Source organism: Rhinoderma darwinii, chromosome 9 (assembly GCF_050947455.1).
Source record: "Rhinoderma darwinii isolate aRhiDar2 chromosome 9, aRhiDar2.hap1, whole genome shotgun sequence".
Taxonomy (NCBI): Eukaryota; Metazoa; Chordata; class Amphibia; order Anura; family Rhinodermatidae; genus Rhinoderma; species Rhinoderma darwinii.
Genome location: NC_134695.1, coordinates 103,605,492 through 103,624,440, shown reverse-complemented (window position 1 = coordinate 103,624,440; position 18,949 = coordinate 103,605,492). Strand labels below are relative to the sequence as shown.

The 18,949-nt window shown below is 44.7% G+C and overlaps 1 protein-coding gene across 3 annotated transcripts in view; it reads left to right on the top strand.

Annotated features, from left to right (window-relative positions):
• Positions 1-6,213: 6,213 nt before the first annotated feature.
• The window catches only part of HSF4 (heat shock transcription factor 4), a 48,802-nt gene continuing 36,066 nt past the window's right edge, over positions 6,214-18,949 (top strand). The window contains exons 1-3 of one of the 3 annotated variants that reach the window (XM_075838697.1): positions 6,214-6,445; positions 7,731-7,909; positions 8,855-8,971. In XM_075838697.1, the coding sequence (XP_075694812.1) occupies positions 8,876-8,971 (96 nt within the window). In that variant the 5' untranslated portion in view covers positions 6,214-6,445; positions 7,731-7,909; positions 8,855-8,875. Of the gene's footprint in view, positions 6,446-7,730; positions 7,910-8,045; positions 8,321-8,848; positions 8,972-18,949 lie in introns of those variants that run through there. The other 2 variants (XM_075838695.1, XM_075838696.1) reach the window with 2 other exon arrangements.

The window sequence follows — 18,949 nt, the reverse complement described above, 5'->3', positions numbered from 1 at the left end:
AAAACCCTCTGAAAAACTGTTCATAATTTCACCTGCGGTGCGGTTTATTAATTCGCAGCATGTCAATTTATGTTGCAAAATCGATGATTTTCTGTGGCGGGTTTCCGACATTGAATTCCATGGCGAAGTAAAACCTGCTACAAATAGATGTTAGGATTCTTTGTAGTGGAATAGCTGCGATTCCACTGCAAAAATCGCAACTCAAAAAAACAAAATTTATACTTACCTAGACTATACTTACCTATCTCTATGCTTCTGTGTCCAGCCCAGCCTCCAGGGATGACGTTTCATCTCGGGACTTCTTCAGCCAATCACAGGCTGCAGCGGTCACATGAGATAAAACGCAATCCGAAGAGGCCGGGCTGCAGGACGTCAGAGGGAGGTGTCACCATGACTACGGTAAGTATAGGCTCTCTTTTTTTTATTTATTTTTTTTACCTGCTGTTTTCCGCATAGGACATTCAGCCCGAAAAACTGCGCCACAATTTGGTGCGTTTTTTTGGCCGGAATTCCCTGCAGGTTCCAGGGCAGATACGTGGTGTACCTCTATGCAGCGTATCCACCCTTTGTGAACATACCCTTATATATACCCTAAAAAATAGAGGACTATTAGACTCTTAATAATGATTGCATAAATAGGATTTTCTACTATGCTACGCAGACTGGTGTAATGTTCTACTGTGTTAAAAGGAATCTATGACCAGGTTTATGCTGCCCTATGTGTAATGACAGAGACCCTGACTCCATCGTGGTGTCACTTACGATGTAATATTTTCATAAAATCACCGTTTATTTTCTGCAGCGCGATCCAAGTATTTATGAGCTGCGGCTTTCCCCGCCCTCCCGCTGCTGATTGACGGCTTTCTCCTCATACTGGGCATAGGGAGAAAGCTGAGAATTAGCGGGGTGGATGTGGAGAGCCGTATCTCATGAATTTCGAGGGCTTCTGAGCGAATATAATTGAGATGACTCCTGTCTTGGCTCGCGCTGCAGGAGATAAACCGCAATTTTATAAAAACTACTAAATATTATCAGGGTCTCTGTCACTAAGTTATGTTGCCCTCAGGGAAAAATAAACCTGGTGACAGATTATCTTTAACAACACATAGCCAGAATACAGGCTGCCATACACAGTGGGTAGATTTACTAAAGAAATTGTGGCACAATTTATGGCACAAGTTGCACCCCCTACAAAAATTGTATACATGGTTTTGCTCAAAAATTAAGGCGTTTAGACATTGTTGCACCTTCCGCGACAGTTTTAAATAATCTTAATAAAAGTACACCAGCCAATCAGCTCATGTCAAATTTATATATAATTTGCTGATAGTCATGGTGGGGGGGCAGTTTGGGTTAAGGTTGGAGTATTACTGTTAAAGTGTATGTTAACCTTTAACTTTTTTGTGATATGCCATTTGAGAATAAACTGAATTCATGGGGGGCATGTTGTACTATCCCATTGATTTTAGCTAATGTTGGAAATCTCTGACTTAAGCGGAAGGGATCTGGCTCCTTCGTTTTAGTAAAGGTTAGGGGTCTCAGTGTCAGAAGATGGATAAAGATGGACATACGCTATATAGACAAAAGTATTGGGACACCTTTCATAATTATTAAATTCAGTCACATTAACACAGGTGTATATAATCCAGCACCTCGCCTTGCAGTTGCCATTACAAACATTTGTGAAACAATGGGTCGTTCTAAAGAAATCACTGAATTCAAGCACGGTCCTGTAATAGGACGCCAACAAGTCAGTTGGTGAAATTTCTTCCCTCCTAGATATTCCACGATCAACTGTGAGTAATATTACAAAGTGGAAGTGTTTAGGAACCTCAGCCACGAAGTGTCAGACCACGTAACGTTAGAGCGGGGTCGCCAAGTGTTGAGCAGTCTAATGGACGAGTCTGGGTTTGGCGAATGCCAGGAGAACTGCCTGACTGCATTGTGCCAACTGTAAAGTTTGGTGGCGGAGGGTAATGCTATGGGGTTGTTTTTCAGGGGTCGGCCCAGGCCTCTGTTCCAGGGAAGGGAAATCTTAATTCTTCAGCATATCAAGACATTTTGGACAATTGTAGCTTCCAACTTTGTGGAACAGTTTGGGGTTCGTGACTTTTCTGTTCCAGCATGACTGCGCCCCAGTGCACAAAGCAACGTCCATAAAGACATGGTTGGGTGAGTTTGGTGTGGAAGAACTTGACTGGTCGCACAGAGCCCTGACCTCAATCTCATTCAATACTTTTGGGATGAATTAGATCGGAGATTACGAGCCAGGCCCTCTCCACCAACATCCATGTATGACCTCACAAATGTTCTTCTGGATGAATGGGCAAAAATTCCCAAAGTGAGTGGAAGCTGTTTTAGCTGCATTTAGGGGGGGGGGGACTCTATATGAATACCTGTGGATTTAGAATAGGATGTCATAAAAGCTCCTGTAGGTGTCCCAATACTTTTGTCCAATAGTGTAGAGAATGTATTTGCGGTGCTTCTATACTGTTCTTTACTGATGTACTGTATGATGTACACTACAGAACATCTACAATAGTCTACTAATACAGTACACGCTTTGGGGGCATTTAATTAAGAGGTTTACACCACTTTAGTGTAACATCCATGGCCGTGGACCGTCAGGTTTACTCACCCCCTGACAGCCACAGCCATGGTCCTGTGAGCGCTGGCCCGCATCTCCTCCTCAGGAGACGCCAGCGCACACTTCCTCTTCACTCTGCTGTGTCCCGTAGGGCCAGCGCGCACCTGAATCTGTTAATTAATTAGCCCATGATCCTGGACTATTAGAAGGGCTCTGCCCCTTTCTGCCTTGCCTGAGCTTTGTTGTCGACTTTGTCCTGTGCCTTGTTGGCCAGCAGCCATACCGTCAAGGCGGTACAGCCCAGTGGGTCCACGTACCCAACGTGACATTTAGTAGCAGTAAAAAGTTGCAAATTTTGGCGCATACCTGGTGTATGAAACACCAGTCTTATTTTGGGCCAATATTTTTATTTCCTAATCAATTATTTGAGCATTGTGTTGCTTCCCGTATGCTGATGACCTCATTGTATACACATCACATGTCATCATTGTATACTCTGCTTCTTTTTCCTCTTTGCAGAGAACATCTTAGGAAACCTGTTTGTCTGAACAAGAGGCTTGTGCCCTCTTCTTACACTCTGCACTGCTGGCTGGTAGATTACACACAGACACTGCGTCATCCCCATCGGCCAATCACAGACGCTGGCTGATTGGCTGAGCTGCTCTGTGAGTGGCTGATCATGCAGTGTCTGAGCAGTCTGCAGAGTAAGGCAGCAATCAGCGATCGTACTGAAGTCTTTGATTCAGGTACTGCTGAGAGTTAACCCTTTCATTACCTTAAAATACCTAACTTTTTGGATAGTCAAAGATAGAAACTTCTTAGAGAGAAGTAGGGACCCCCCCCCCCCCCATCTATCAGACGTTTATGGCATCAACTTTTCCCCAGCACTCTTCGCAAACAGCAAATTTTTGCCAGAGGAAGTTTTCTCTCGCTAGACAGTGGCCACTACAGGCGAAATGTAGTATTACATGGCAGCCATTCTTACAGAGCATCTCTCTGTTCTAGCTTAAAGAGGGGGTCCCGAGTGGGGGACCCCCTCTCTATGACGTGCATAAGGACAGGAGTTATTTTTATGAGACAACCCCTTTAATTGCTCTAGACCACTAGGAATTATTGGATAGTAATATTATCATCCGATACCTCCAGGATTATTGCTACCAACCCACCTATCTTTATTTTTGTGGGGGCATTGAACTGAATCTTTGATCAATTATGGTTGGCACAGTTGGCATCCCTTTCACATCTGGTTATTGAAGTATGTTGAGCATGTACATCGGTAAAGCTTCCCGGCATACACGCTAAACATGTAAATAGGGCTCAATTAACCTGAAGGAGGCTAATATTGTGTCCTTGGGGATCGTATATTTTAGGACTGAATAACGTAAGGGAAAAAAAAATGTATACTGTGTTATATACTTTTTTTTTTTTACATAGGAGTTTGTGTGACGCATGCCACTGTATGGCATACATCACCGGCATCATCACAAGCATCAGTTTAAAGGGGTTGTCCAACAAAACGCATGTATCCCCTATCCACAGGATACACAGGATAGGGGATACATGTGTGATCGCTGGGGGTCCGACCTCTGGGACTCCCAGCGATAAGGAGAACGGGGGACTGAAAGCCGATGTAACGTTGTACGAACTCTATAGAAAGTGTATGGGTCCATACACCGTTACATTGTCTTTCCGAAAAAAGCTGATCAGAAAATAAACAGCTCAGCTCTCCCCTGAGCGCTTCTGCCGCTTCGTTTTAGCGATCGGTGGGGGTCTCCGTTCACGGACTCCCACCGATCAAAATACTGACATGTCACCATGACATATCGCAAGTTTGCTGAAAGTTTAGTTACACTTTAAAGGGTTATTCCCGACTTCCTAGGAATCTAGGTTTGTCACCAGGCCAATAAACCACCCTGGAAGGCCGTGAAAAGTTAAATATATAATTACCGGAAATACTGTGCTGCTATTTTTGCATACTAAGACCATGCGTACACAGTCTGATTACTTCCTATTTGGATTGGATACTACTTTGCCAGGCAGCCCAGCCGAAGAAATGCCAGCAGTGTCAGGACTAGGTAGGTAAAGCGTGAGATTGGCGCCAACAGGAAAGTGCAGCTGAGACATTCACATTCAGCATCCAGCCCCGGGAGTCAAGATTGGAGGAGGATACGGACGTTGTCTGTCTATGATGCCAAGACCTAAGTGGAAAATCGGTGAGAAGTCACTCCACCAACATGACACTCCATTTTTACCCATGTTGGGGTGGATTTACACATGCCGTTATTTCATTTGATGCATTTTATGAAAAATAAGCCACAAAACCACCATATGTAAATACATCATTAAGCTGTCTGGAATTTTTTAGTGGAATAGGAGGCAACCCTACCTACATTTATATCGAGAACAGAGAATAGGTCTGGGTCCCAGAACTGGCATCCTGTGGATATGCCATAAATGTCCGAGTTGGGAATTCCCCTTTAAAGGGGTTGTCCGATATTTTTTATTTTTTTTTTACATTTAAAACCACATTGCAGATATTTACAATTTCATAATATACTTACTCTTGCAATCTTGCTTCGGTTCTCCACTCTGGCTGCTTTTTCCTTCTCATCACATGAACTCCGACGTCATGTTTTCAGCCTCCTCCACTGTCGTGTCGTATACCCATCACATGGTCTCGGACCAGATACCTCGGAGGGTATACGACACGTCACTGATGACGTCTCGTTTCTGTGGTGGCTTGGTCTTTTGTGCCCGCGCAGCCAATGTAGTTGTTCACTATGAGCGCGCAGTGCGTGTTCACAGTGAACAAGGACGGCACCTGCGAAACACAGCCACTTGTAGATACCCCTCACAAACACCCCCCGCCTTTATATACATAGCGCCACTGTGGCCGGTGATTCCGGTCCAGAATGGATCGCTTGATTTGTCTGTCCATATATGGACAGAGACATCAAGCGAAGCGTCCAGGAGCGGAGTCCACGACCACAGTGGGATTCTGCTCCTTCGCTGAGGTACAATAGCACTACGTACAATAGCGCTAGGTGGGGGAGGGGGAGTGTGACATCTATGGAGGTGGGGGATGACTTCTACGGAGGTGTTGGGGTGCAAAAAAAGGTCAGCAAGGAAACACAAGTACAGGGAAGGATGTCAGCGGGGACGAGCAAGGACAGCACACATGAACTCTTGGTAGGCTGTACATGCACGCTCATTACAGCCTGCAATGCATGCAGGGAAAATAAGTATTATCAGAAGGAAACATCAACAAACCGGACCTGGAGTGCATGTAAACAAATGGCGCTAAATTCAAAGAAGAGATGTGGTAAGTGGATTATTTTATTTTTTTTAATTACTGCTATATTTATGTTGTCTGTATAAGGGGAAATGTATGAAACACTTTTTGAAAATATGATGGTATCTCGGACAACCCCTTTAAGTGTTGGCATTGGTGCTTTCTATCGATCCAAATCACCGTCCAACATGAGCTTCTTGTCATGACATGTCCTGAAATAAAAATGTTTCATGACAGATGCTCTTTTTAAGGAAAGTTCCCTATTTTTGCTAATAAAGTTTTCTTTAAGCAGAAAAAAAAAAAAAGATTCAGCAACTCAAGAGTTGCAGCTCAGTGGTAATCACATCATGGAGGGGAGTTGGAGTGTCTGCTTGGAAGACATCATGGCGGCGATTTTGAGGGAGTTTGTGTTCGTCTATATAGTAATGAATACTGCCCAGCCTTAGGCTCTGTTCACCGAACGTTTATGCTGCACAACTGGTGTATACGCCGGGAAAATCTGCCAACGTATAGGCCGAATATATTACATCGATATGTTCAAGCAATCCATTGCGCTTTAGAAAACGGTGAGAAAAGTATATCGGCACGAATGTACGGAACATCAGGCCCATTAAACGACACCTTCGCCATATTTATTAAGAGCATTTCCGCCGTATATATGACAAGTGGGGACATAGGCCTACATGTAGGACTAATTTGGATTATGAATTTTTCATTCGCAAATTAGACAAGTATTTTTGACCGTAGCCTCACGAGAGCCACGATGGATCTATTAAGATCCATCTTGTAGGGTAGTTTTTGGGCGTGTTTACCATGTTTCTTTTTTTTTTTTTCTCCACCACAATGGTGGGGTGAAAGTTGTGAGTGAATGAACAATTCAGATTGTTCTGTTTATTTGTAAAAGTTTTCATAGCACGCTCTACATGGGTTGTTTTGTGTTGTCGATGGGGGGGGGGGGGGGGGAGTCAAAGTTAAAAAGAAAACAACATGTATAAGGCTTATTTTCTGTTGTTTTTATAAGAGTGCATGCTTCTCTGGTAATACTACTCGTTGTACAGAAGGTGGCAGTATGTGCATCCAGCTGTGTGGCATCCATTGCTGATCCTGACAGGACCTGACAAGTCCTGATGGACTTCAGATTCCCCCCCCAAAAAAAGACCAAAGTTTTGAATACCTGCAAATGTAAATCCTTTATCATTCACTATCACCAATTAAGTTCTGAGCTGACTGATGACTCTAGGGTGAATTTAGGCTAGGGCTTCACGACGACTTTGGACGTGACACAGGTCGCACGGGCAGAGATCGCAGTGTCGCATTGCCTACTTTGCAAGTAATGAAAGTGAAAATAACCGCGATGCAACCTGCAGGATCCTGCCGGATTTCTTACGACCGTCTTCTCCTCATAGCAACCTGCAGGTTGCAACTCGGCCATATTCATTACTTGAGATGCAGGCAGCACGACACAGCGATCTTTGGCCATGCGACCTGTGTCACATCTAAAGTCGCCATGTAGCCTTAAACCTTTAATACAGTTTGTCATTTTGCTGTTTGAATGAACATCTGCAGGTCACCCATCAATATAGCCTTAAAAATTTGTTACATGAATGCTTAAAGGGGTTTTCCCATGAGGGACATTTATGACACATCCACAGGATGGGTCATAAATGTCAGATAGGTGCGGGTCCCAGATGTGAATATGTCATAAATGTCCCTCATAGGAAAACCCCTTTAAGGGTGTATTTACATGAGTCCGTTTTTTTTAAAAAACTAGTGCGGTTTTACAAAAATTGCGTCAAAAACGACTCATGTAAATCTGCTCTAAGTATATCACTGTTCTTTCCACCTTCTTAGGTACAGTGAATAACATCGACAACCGTGTTACCAGGAGAGCTGACAGGTCCTGCTCGTAACAACCAATTTTTTAGCAGTGCAAAATGACCTGTGCTTGCCGCGAAACCATGGCAATTAGCAGTTTTTGACTAGGCGGCAATTACCGCGGATCAGCTGCCTCATGTACGGGCACCCTAAGGGTAAGTTCACACGTAGCAGAAATGTGAATGAGATTAAACAACTCTCATGTACATGCTTCAGATTTTCTCTGCATGGAAATTGACCTGCAATGCACATTTTAAAATCTGCCTCTTGTCCATTTCAAATTTGCTAAAGTTTTCCATGTTGAAAAGTGGCAGTGAGCTACGCCAGGTGGTATATGAAATCGGCAGCACCATCATTGCCAAAGTGCCCCATAACCATCTAAGCCACAGTGCCCACATAATAGAGACAGTGCCCTTTTTATTCATCTCCCCCTCTACAACCCCACACTGCGATCTTCCAAGACTAGCCGCTCTAATGTCATTATTCAGCCGGCAGGAGTATTTTACACTGTCGCCCTGTGTCGGTGGAGCCAAGGGTTCAAATCGGACATGAGGAACATCTACATGGTATTTGTTTTTCACATTTTGTGGGGCTACTTTTAAATCCTTTCCACTTGTAAAAAAAACATTCTGATTCTCCATTGATTATATGAGTGCTTGCGACAGGGTAATAAGATTGTGACTGCAGAGCAGGTTGGCGCTATGTAAGTAAAATATGTTTTCATATATCAACTTTAATTTAGATATGAGCAGTTTATGTGCCAATTATAGATATAACGTTCTTTACTGCCATGTACTGGGATTCAGGGGGCATTGAATTGGTTCGTTGCGATCTCTTTACATGATGTTGCATGTTTGTTCAGAGCATTGTGGTCGGAGTATGAATACCGCATCATTGGGCATTGTTCCGTAGTGGGGAGGGGGTCAGTGCCAGCAAATTAGTGCTGAGTGTCTATGAGTGTGACCTGGTGGTGTGAATCAGCTGCAGCCACTCTCTTTGTGACACTGTGACCTCAGTACATGGGTCCCTCTCGGCTCACCCTATCACTGTACCATCACACAGGCATGGAGTTTGAGTAACACATATCTGTCACCATGCAGGAATCTACGAACTCCCTGGCAATGGATGGGTACTGTAGTAATGTGCCAGCCTTCCTCACCAAGCTGTGGACTCTGGTGGAAGACCCTGAAACGAACCATCTTATTTGCTGGAGTGTGGTATGTACGGAATGAGGTTCCTTGACTGATTTAGAGATTAGAGTAAAATTTTATGTATTCTGTTCTAAGCCTGATATTCGTTAGCAGTATATATATATATATATATATATATATATAAAACGTATAATGCCATTGTTTTTTCAAGTAATTACATAAAAAATTAGGTTTATAGCGCTGTAACTTGAAGTTTCTGGGCGCAATGCACTGAAGTGGAAGAAGGGACTTTGGGCACCCTCCGGCACCAGGGCCTGGGTGTGAATGCTACCACTGACTGCACCCTGGCAGTCTTCAAATGACTGATCTCTTGTAAGATGTGGTCCATTTTACTCAGTTATTTGTATAACGCACTAAAAGAGTCCGGAATTCGAATTACCTGGTCTAAATCATAACTTTGTCAGGTGGCATATGTGGCATACTACATTAAAATGAGTCTCCATTCCACACCTATAGTATTTTTGTTATCAGAATCAATGTGTGTATGAGCAAAGTAATAAAAGAGCAAGAAATCTCTGCGAACCTTTTTACTGTGATTACAAAAATTGCAGCAAAAATCGTGACAATACAACAAAATCCTGAGTTTACTATTGAATGTCATTGTTCTTGCTGGGCAACAAAAGTGCTCACTTTCGGTTGTGTAGCCCCACTATGTGGGCTCTCCTTTGTGTATATTCCGTGTTCACTAAAGATTGGACATATGACACTTTTGCCGCTCAAGTCAAAATAGTTATGCTGCTCTTTTAACTGTCAACAAGGTGGGGGATCCATTCCCGACTTTGCTATGGGGCTCTATAACTTCTAGTTATGCCACTACGGGGGCCTAATCGCAAAGATCAAACTAGGCACCCCATTATAATGCTGGATTTTTGCATCGTGTCAGCGATTCACAGTGTGAGCAAGTAATCGTGCTATTGAGTCCGTCAAAACAACGGACCCCTGTTACAACAGTGACAAACAGAAACCTTTAGCAACGTTTCCTTCACCATGGAGATCAATGGTGAGGAAACGGAAGCTGAGGTTTCAGTTTGCCTTTCTGTTGAGGGGTTAGCGGTGATGTGAACAGGCCCCTACTAATGGTTTTTTTAAAGTTTCGGTCGTTGGACAACATTGGATTCGAGGACTACTTTGATGACGGCTTGTTTTTATTATCAATAAAATGGTTAATGACGGTTGTGTGTTTTTTTTATTTCAATAAACCTGTTTTTTCTATGTCTTTGTATTTTTTATTTTATTTTATTACTACTGCCTTATTAATAGCTGCTGGTTGATCCATTACTAAGGTGAGGCTTAGTGTTAGCTGGTGCAGAGGCTAACACTAACCCCCGGTACCCACCGCCACCAGGGGTGCCGGGAAGAGCTGGGTGCGGTCCAGTACCCGACCATCTGTAGTGATGGCCGGGCATCGGGCGGCACCCGCAGGCTGGTAAAGGCCAAACACAGTGGCCCTTCCCACCCTGGCAATGCTAGGCTGCTGCTTCTATGTTATATCTGGTTATCAAAAATGGGGGGAACCCGACGTCCTTTTTTAAAATAAATAATCGGAAAGAACGATGTGGGGTTCCCCCATTTTTATAAACAGCCAGATACTACACAGCAGCAGCCTAGCATTACCAGGGTGGGAAGAGCCACTGTTTTTGGGCTTTCCCAGCCTGATATTACCAGCCTGCGGCCGCGCCAGTGCCCAACCATCACTACAGATGGATCATAACCGGCACCCCTGGTGGCGGTGGGTACCGGGGTAATAATGGGGGTTAGTGTTAGCCTCTTCATGTCTAACATTCAGCCCCGCCTTAGTAATGGACATTGTCAATCAGCCAGCAGCTATTGACATAGGAAAAATATTTTAAATAAAAATCCAACATAACAATTTTGTTGAGAATAAAAAAAACGCCGTCATCGAAGTAGTCCTGGAATCCGAAGTAGTACAACAACCGAACTTATAAAAAAACACAAACACACAAAAATAATTAGTAACACACAAAAAAGCAAAACAATTATTATTCTTGCCTTTCCTGGGTCCAGTGCTGGAGCCGCAATGTCAGTGAGCTGAGTCCTAGATCAAATCCTATCATGTGTGATACTGTTTGCTGAGCCACTGTATCTAATCCGATCATGTATGATACTGTCTGCTGGGCCACTGTATCTGATCCTACCCATAGCTATAGGGTCGTAGTGCTATAGATACGCTGTCTCCTATATAAACACATATACATACACGCACGCACATTTTTTTTGGGGGGGCATATGTATTGGGGCTATTTCCCCTGCCGTTTCAAGACCTTAGTGACGCCCCTGGCTGCTAGTGCTGCATCGTTGGGTCACTTAGGAGACCCAGCGATGCAGCTAAAAGTTGCGGGCCGTCGGTCATGAGAAGTTTGGGTGGGGGGGCCCAAGAAGAATCTTTGCATGGGGGCCCATGAGCCTTTAGCTACGCCCCTGGTCCCAAGAAGTAAGTAAACTGGCTAGTAAACTGTCTGGTACACACTCAGGCGGAGAGCGGGAACGTTTGCCCATGACTGGGACATCCATGCTCTATTGTCAAACAATGGAATATCACAGCACCATATGATTATATGGCTGGATTCACGGACGTATTTCGGCCGCAAGTCCCGGACCGAACACAGTGCAGGGAGCTGGGCTCCTAGCATCATACTTATGTACGATGCTAGGAGTCCCTGCCTCGCTGCCGGACAACTGTCCCGTACTGAAAACATGATTACAGTACGGGTCAGTTGTCCGGCAGCGAGGCAAGGACTCCTAGCATCGTACATAACTATGATGCTAGGAGCCCGGCTCCCTGCACTGTGTTCGGTCCGGGACTTGCGGCCGAAATACGTCCGTCAATTACGGACGTAATGACCTCGTGTGAATCCAGCCTATGGATGCAAGCCTCAACAGAACCTGATCTAGAGTCCTTTGATGTTATCCAAATAGAGAGACGAGACAGCACATCCAAAAAAAGGAGCAATTTTTTTCACCCAAATATGCAACGTTTCAATCCAATAGGACCTTTCTCAAGCATGCTATAGCATTGGCATCAGATACATATGTAAGAACACAGGGTCTTCTCGGCCTTTTGGCTAAAATCAAGTGTAGTACCTGCTCAAGCTGAGGTTAGTAATCATCCTTGCCGGTGGAAGACGGCCATCGTAGAGGGATGACAGAACGCCGAGGTGAGGACAGGGAACTACAACGGTCATCGCTCTGGTGTATACATTTGGTTTATAGGTACCATTTGTAGGTGACCAGGTGACCGCCGGATCGAGGTCGGGTAGATTAGAAGCCCGAGTTGCTATCTGCCCCAGGGCTGGTGACCCTGGGGTGCCCTAACCCACTGAGTGAAGGCACATTTGCACGCACTCCTCTTTCACACTTCTGAGCACACACCTTTATTCTCCTGGCCTTCTGGCTAGGAGATGAGGAATTTTTATACCTGGTGGATGTCCAGGCTGTATCACAGCGCACATCCACTTATTTCATTTTGTTTTTTCACCGTGTGTTTGTCACAGGATTTTTGGATGCGGTGCCCTTCTGTGACCCTTCCAAGGTCTAGGGGGAAAATGTGTGGCCTTCTGGTTCCTTTTTCCCCTGCAACCCAGCCTCCCTTCTTCAGAGGGGAGGTGCAACCAGATGCAGGCTCCAAGATGGACACTGGGGTGGCAGCCCAGGTAGAAGCCTTGGAGTGTTGTTGGGTCTCCCTAAGCTTTGGCAAGGGGGGATCATTGATCCTCGATCCTCTAGGCCTATGGTTTAGAGGGTCGGGAATGGTTATGCTGGGCCTCTCTCTTTTAGGAGAAGGGCTGCGATAGACTGCATCCTTGTGCACTTTTTGTGTGGCACCCCTGCACTTTTTATGCACTTGGGTGAAAGAAAGTGCGGTTCGGGCTTTCAAAAAACAAACAAAAAAACAACAACAAAAAAACACAGGGTCTTGCATTTGTGCCCTGATGCTGTGATAATGTCAGATTTTTGTGAAATGTGTAACCATACAGTGCAAAGGTTGATAATTTACAGCATTAAAAGATCCAAGCTAATCTACATAGGAAATTTCAATTGGACTTGGAGGATACTTATCCCATTTTCTGTCCGTCCTTGTGGCTGTGTTGTGTACTGCGGCTCAGTCCCATTCAGGCCAATGAGGCTTCAGTGACGGAAACCACATGGACAGGAGCAGTGCTGTGTGCTGTGGTCCAGTGGGAATAAAGGTTCACACGGTTATGGATAGGCCGTCGTTGTTATATCACTGCAAAACCCTTTTAAGTAAGCTGTGATTCTTTGTTTATATATCTCTGCCATTCAATAAGAAGACCCTGATCTATTGAGTAGATTGCATGACATAAAAGTAATAATTTCCACTCCACTTGCTTAGTAATAAGTTAGAGATATCTTCAAAGCTAACCTGACCTCAAGATAGGCCATCAGTGTTTGATCAGTGGGGGTCCGAACACCAGGATTCCCGCCGATCTGCACAATGAAGAGGCTGATGCGAGAGTTGTGCCCCCTTCATTGTTTACACAGGTGGCACAGCTTTGTTTTTACGGGCGGCTCTGCCTGGTACTGCAGCTGGTCCCATTTATGGACTCTCCTAAGGGTAGGCCATGGAGAACCCTTTCTCGATGCAGAAGAGTTGGGTATTCTCTAAAGACACTGAACCAGCAGAGGACTATGTGAAATCAGAGCTAGGAAGAATCTTATTGATGTTATGAGAGACTTGACATCACTCAAGTGTCATGCTAGATAAGTAAAGAAAGTATTCAACATTATATGTAGATTCAAAGTTGTTGATTCTTTACACTGAACTGCACATGTGGGCTTAATGCAATAGTAGTACTATGAATAGTGTGAATATAGGGATTGCTGAGCCTTATGGAAACACAGATGGTCCATTTCCTACTGACTCATTGAAATAGATTGTTTAGCAAATTGGGGAATGAATGACTCATATAGACGAGCAGCCTGGTGCCATGTGTTTCAGCTTCGATGTTATGCACAACAAAGTGCTGACCTGCTCTAAAGCGTTTGTAGAAGACAACTATGATGTGTGATCTAATATTAGGGAGAACGTATATTCAGTATTCACAAAAAATATCTGTAATGCTTCACCAGTTATCCTTTACATGGCAGTCAACATGGCCAACATGAGCTTTTGAAATGGTCAAGCCAAGGGCTCCTGCACTGGGCCGTATTATGGATCTATGTGGTGTGGGCTGTACTGTACTCCTGTGTGCCTCCAAATTCACATGGAGGCACACAGCTTCTTTTTTTTTTTTGGATGTTGTGAGTATCCACGAGAACAGAATCGGCATGCTGCCTTCCGTGCTATGTAATAGAAATACTTCAAGGGGAGAGTACGGTGCCTCATGGAGGCGCCATCCATATTCTGTGCATGTGGCATTGCCATGTGCATAGGGTCTTTGCACAACTTATAGTACTCCTGTATAATTATTAGTGTTGTTTTACTATGCACAATGTTTCACTTCTTAAAAAGTCTACTCTTCCTGTGGACATAGTCAGCCATATTGCAGGCTATTCAGAACCAGCCTACATACAGAAGCCCCGTCTCTCTCCTCCCCTGCTTACTCTTTTCCCACCACGCTGGTTAATCTTCTGTATGTTACTCCCATAGGCACAAGCCTTGTTCCTGCTTAGGTTAATACACAAAAGGCAGACATAGCTAAAGTGAGGTAAGGATGATCATAGCAATGCAAACAACTCTTCCTATGGTTCCCATTAAAGGGGTTGTCCAGTTTGGGGACTGTTTTTTTGTACTGATGACCTATCCACAGGGTAGGTAACCAGTCTTTGATCAGTGGGGGTCCGACACCCGGACCCCACACCGATCAACTATATTGGTTGCCTCCGAGTGCTGAAAGCAGAAGGCTCCAACCCCTGTATAGCAGCCGTGCTACAGTACTGCAGCTCTTCTCCAATTCAAGTGAATAGGAACACAGCTGCAGTAATCCAGCGCTGCCGCTATACAGAGGTCGGAGCCTTCTGCTTCCGGCTCGACCCCCAGTCTTTTGGCGATGTTTTTGATGCAGAAAACGCGTCGGAAACCACTCAAAAAAAATCTGAAAACTCTACCCATTGATTTTAATCGGAGGCGTTTTTTCCCCGCAAGTGGAAAAAAAGGCTCGTGGGACGAAAGATGCGTCATGCCCTTTCTTCAGGCATTTCCATCTCTGACCTCCCATTGACATCAATGGGAGGCAGAAAAAGTGTTTTTTACAGCGTTTTTTTGCCACGGCGCAAAAAGGCCGCAAAAAACGTGGCGCAGAGAGTGCAGGCAGGTCAAAATCTGCAATTTTGAGGCAGATTTTTCCGCCTGCAAAAACTCTGTGAACTAGGTCTAATGGAGCATGACGAGTAAAGTGCACATTTTCTGGATGTTGCAGTAAAGTGGAAATAACTTACGTTTATGAAATGTCTGAAAAGCAAACAGAATGACGTAGCAATGTATTATTACAGCCTCCAGCTACATAGCAGGAATTATTACAGCCTCAGGCAATATGCAGTATGTCAGGACTTCTCAATCTTTTTCTACTAGGACCTCACCATTGGTTACAGACCCGCCATAATTTTTAGAAATGACCTCCTGAACCCAGTAAAACATGAAATAAGCACAAAAGGAGTCAATTTATGTTGCTAAACCAGACAGACTGAGCAGCATTTAAAGAGGTTATCCGGTTCTCTAAAATAGGTGGCTTAGAATATACTTAGATTAGGCTATTAATATTAGATCAAAGGGGGTCCGATCATCTGTTTGAATGGACCGCGTCCCCTTCATTGTTTGCTAGGCACAGCTCCGTAATTTTTTGTATCTGTTATAACAGCTCCCAACAGCTTCGTCCCATTCAAGTGATTGCTGCGGCCCCTACAAACAGCTAATCTGCGGCGGTGCCGAGAGTCAGACCCTTAACCCCGGTCTAATATTCTAATTTCATTGCAGACATGAGTGCTGTCGTTTTGATGGTTACTATGGAATAGTGCATTATAACAGTCTCCAAAATAATACACTACATTTTTACATCAATAGACAGTGTGTTATAAGACTCCAACAATGGATACTGAGTTATTACGTCCTCCAGCAATAGACAGTGCCTTATTACATCTACGAGCAATAGACAGTGGGTTATTACAGCCTCAACCAATAGTGCATTATTACACCCTCCAACAATAGACACCTTATTATTACATCCTCCAACAATAAACACTGCATTATTAGTCTCCAATAATATATAGTGCATTATTACACCCTCCAACAATAAATAGTGGATTATTACACCCTCCAACAATAAATAGTGCATTATTACATTTCCCAACAACAAACACTACAATATTACATCCTCCAACAATAAATAGTGCATTATTACATTTCCCAACAACAAACACTACAATATTACATCCTCCAACAATAAATAGGGCATTATTACGTCCTCCATCAATATATAGTGCATTATTAGTCTCCAACAATAGACACTGCATTATTAGTCTCCAACAATAGACACTGCATTATTACACCCTCCAACAATATATAGTGCATTATTACACCCTCCAACAATATATAGTGCATTATTACATCCTCCAACAATAGACACTGCATTATTACATCCTCCAACAATAGACACTGCATTATTACATCCTCCAACAATAGACACTGCATTATTAGTCTCCAACAATAGACACTGCATTATTAGTCTCCAACAATAGACACTGCATTATTACACCCTCCAACAATAGACACTGCATTATTACATCCTCCAACAATAGACACTGCATTATTACATCCTCCAACAATATATAGTGCATTATTACATCCTCCAACAATAGACACTACATTATTACATCCTCCAACAATAGACACTGCATTATTACATCCTCCAACAATATATAGTGCATTATTACATCCTCCAACAATAGACACTACATTATTACATCCTCCAACAATAGACACTACATTATTACATCCTCCAACAATAGACACTGCATTATTACACCCTCCAACAATATATAGTGCATTATTACATCCAGGGCCGCCATCAGGGGGGTATTAGGGGTAGTGGTGTGAGGGGCCCGGCCAAACCTAATTGAAAGGGGGGCCCGGCAACTGCCGCGACATTCTTTTGGTAGGAAAAAACGGGCCCCTGCAACGGGGCCCGTTTTTTTCACTAAAAGAATGTCGTGAGCTGCTGCTGCTGCTGCGGGCCCCCTCCCCTCGTCATGGGGTGCCGTCAAACCGTCCGACCGCGCGCGCGCACCCGATCGCGCGCCCAAGGAAACTCCCGAGCGCGCACCCACGAACGCCCGCACTGGAGACCGCCCGCGCGCGCACCCGCGATCGGCCGCGCGCGTATCCGCGATCGGCCGCGCGCGCACCCGCGAACGAAGCGCGCGCAGCCGCGGACACACATGGACAAAACTTACCTGGAGCCTGGCTGGAGGTGAAGGACTGGACGTCTAACCCGAAGACCTCGCCTGGAAGACATCACCGGAAGAGGACTGGAGTGGGAGCAGCAGCTCTTCTGACACAGTGAGTAAATTATCTCAAAGTGCTGATCATTTATGGCCCTGTTCACACAGTATTTTGCAGGCAAAAAAAAATCTGCCTCAAAATTCCTTAAAGAATTTTGAGGCAGATTTTGACCTGCCCACACTATCTTGCCGCGTTTTTTTGCTGCGTTTTTTGCCCGTGGCGATTGAGGACAGCAGGAAAAAAACGCAGCGAAAAATGCATTTTCTGCCTCCCATTGATTTCGATGGCAGGTCAGAGGCGGAACCGCGACAAGAAAGGACGTGCTGATTTTTCTTTTTTCCGCGACTGGCTCCCATTGATTTCAGATTAAATCAATGGGAGGCGGTTTTGGAAGTTGTTTGGTGCTGATTCTGACGCAGTGTCGGAGTCAATATCAAGGCCCAAAAACTCTGTGAACTGGGCCTTATTGTTAGGGCTTATTCAGACGAACGTGTAATACGTCCGTGCAACGTGCGTGATTTTCACGCGCCTCGCACGGACCTATGTTACTCTATAGGGCCGTTCAGACTGTCAGTGATTTTCACGCAGCGTGTGTCCGTGTGTCCGCTGCGTAAAACTCACGACATGTCCGATATTTGTGCATTGTTCGCGCATCACACACCCATTGAAGTCAATGGGTGCGTGAAAATCCCGCCCAGCACTTCCGCAGCCGTATAAACTATGAATGAAAACAGAAAAGCACCACGTGCTACAAACATACAAACAGAGTGTCATAATGATGGCGGCTGCGCGAAAATCACGCAGCCGCGCATCATACGCTGCTGCCACACGGAGCTGTTATGGACCTTTTGCATGCGCAAAACGCCACGTTTTTTGCGCGTGCAAAAAGCACACGCTTGTGTGAATCCGGCCTTAGGGTAGAAATACACTTGGCATGAACACTGCAGATTTTATGGAACACATTTTATTGTGGATAATCCGTAGCGTATTACAGTCGCAGCAGAGGGGATGAGATATGAACAAATCTCATCCACACGCTGCAAAAATAATGGACCTGCAGTGTGGCTTTTGGCTTTTTAAGCCGCAGCAGGACAATGTATTCTGTGGGATCGCCGCTCCTCTGTTGCGGAAATGCTGCGGTTCTGCCGCAAAAATCACACATGAGAAAAAAAAAAGGTACTTTTTTAAATTGATAAAGTTTAGACTTGCCCCGGCCGTAGTCCTGGTGACGCGATCCTCTATTCTTAGCGCAGCCCCGCCTCCGGTCATGACGTTTTATACCATGTGACTGCTGCAGCGGTCACATGGTCTACAGCGTCATCCCAGGAGGCGGGGCTACGTTCAGAAGAGAGAGATGCGTCACCAGGACTACGGCCGGGGCAAGTCTAAACTTTTTTTTCCCTGCAGGATTCCCGCAGCGGACACGCCTCACGAAACCTGCGCCACTATTTGGTGCGGTTTTGCTGTCAGAATTCCCTGTGGCTCCCGGGATAAGCTGTGTAGGTTTA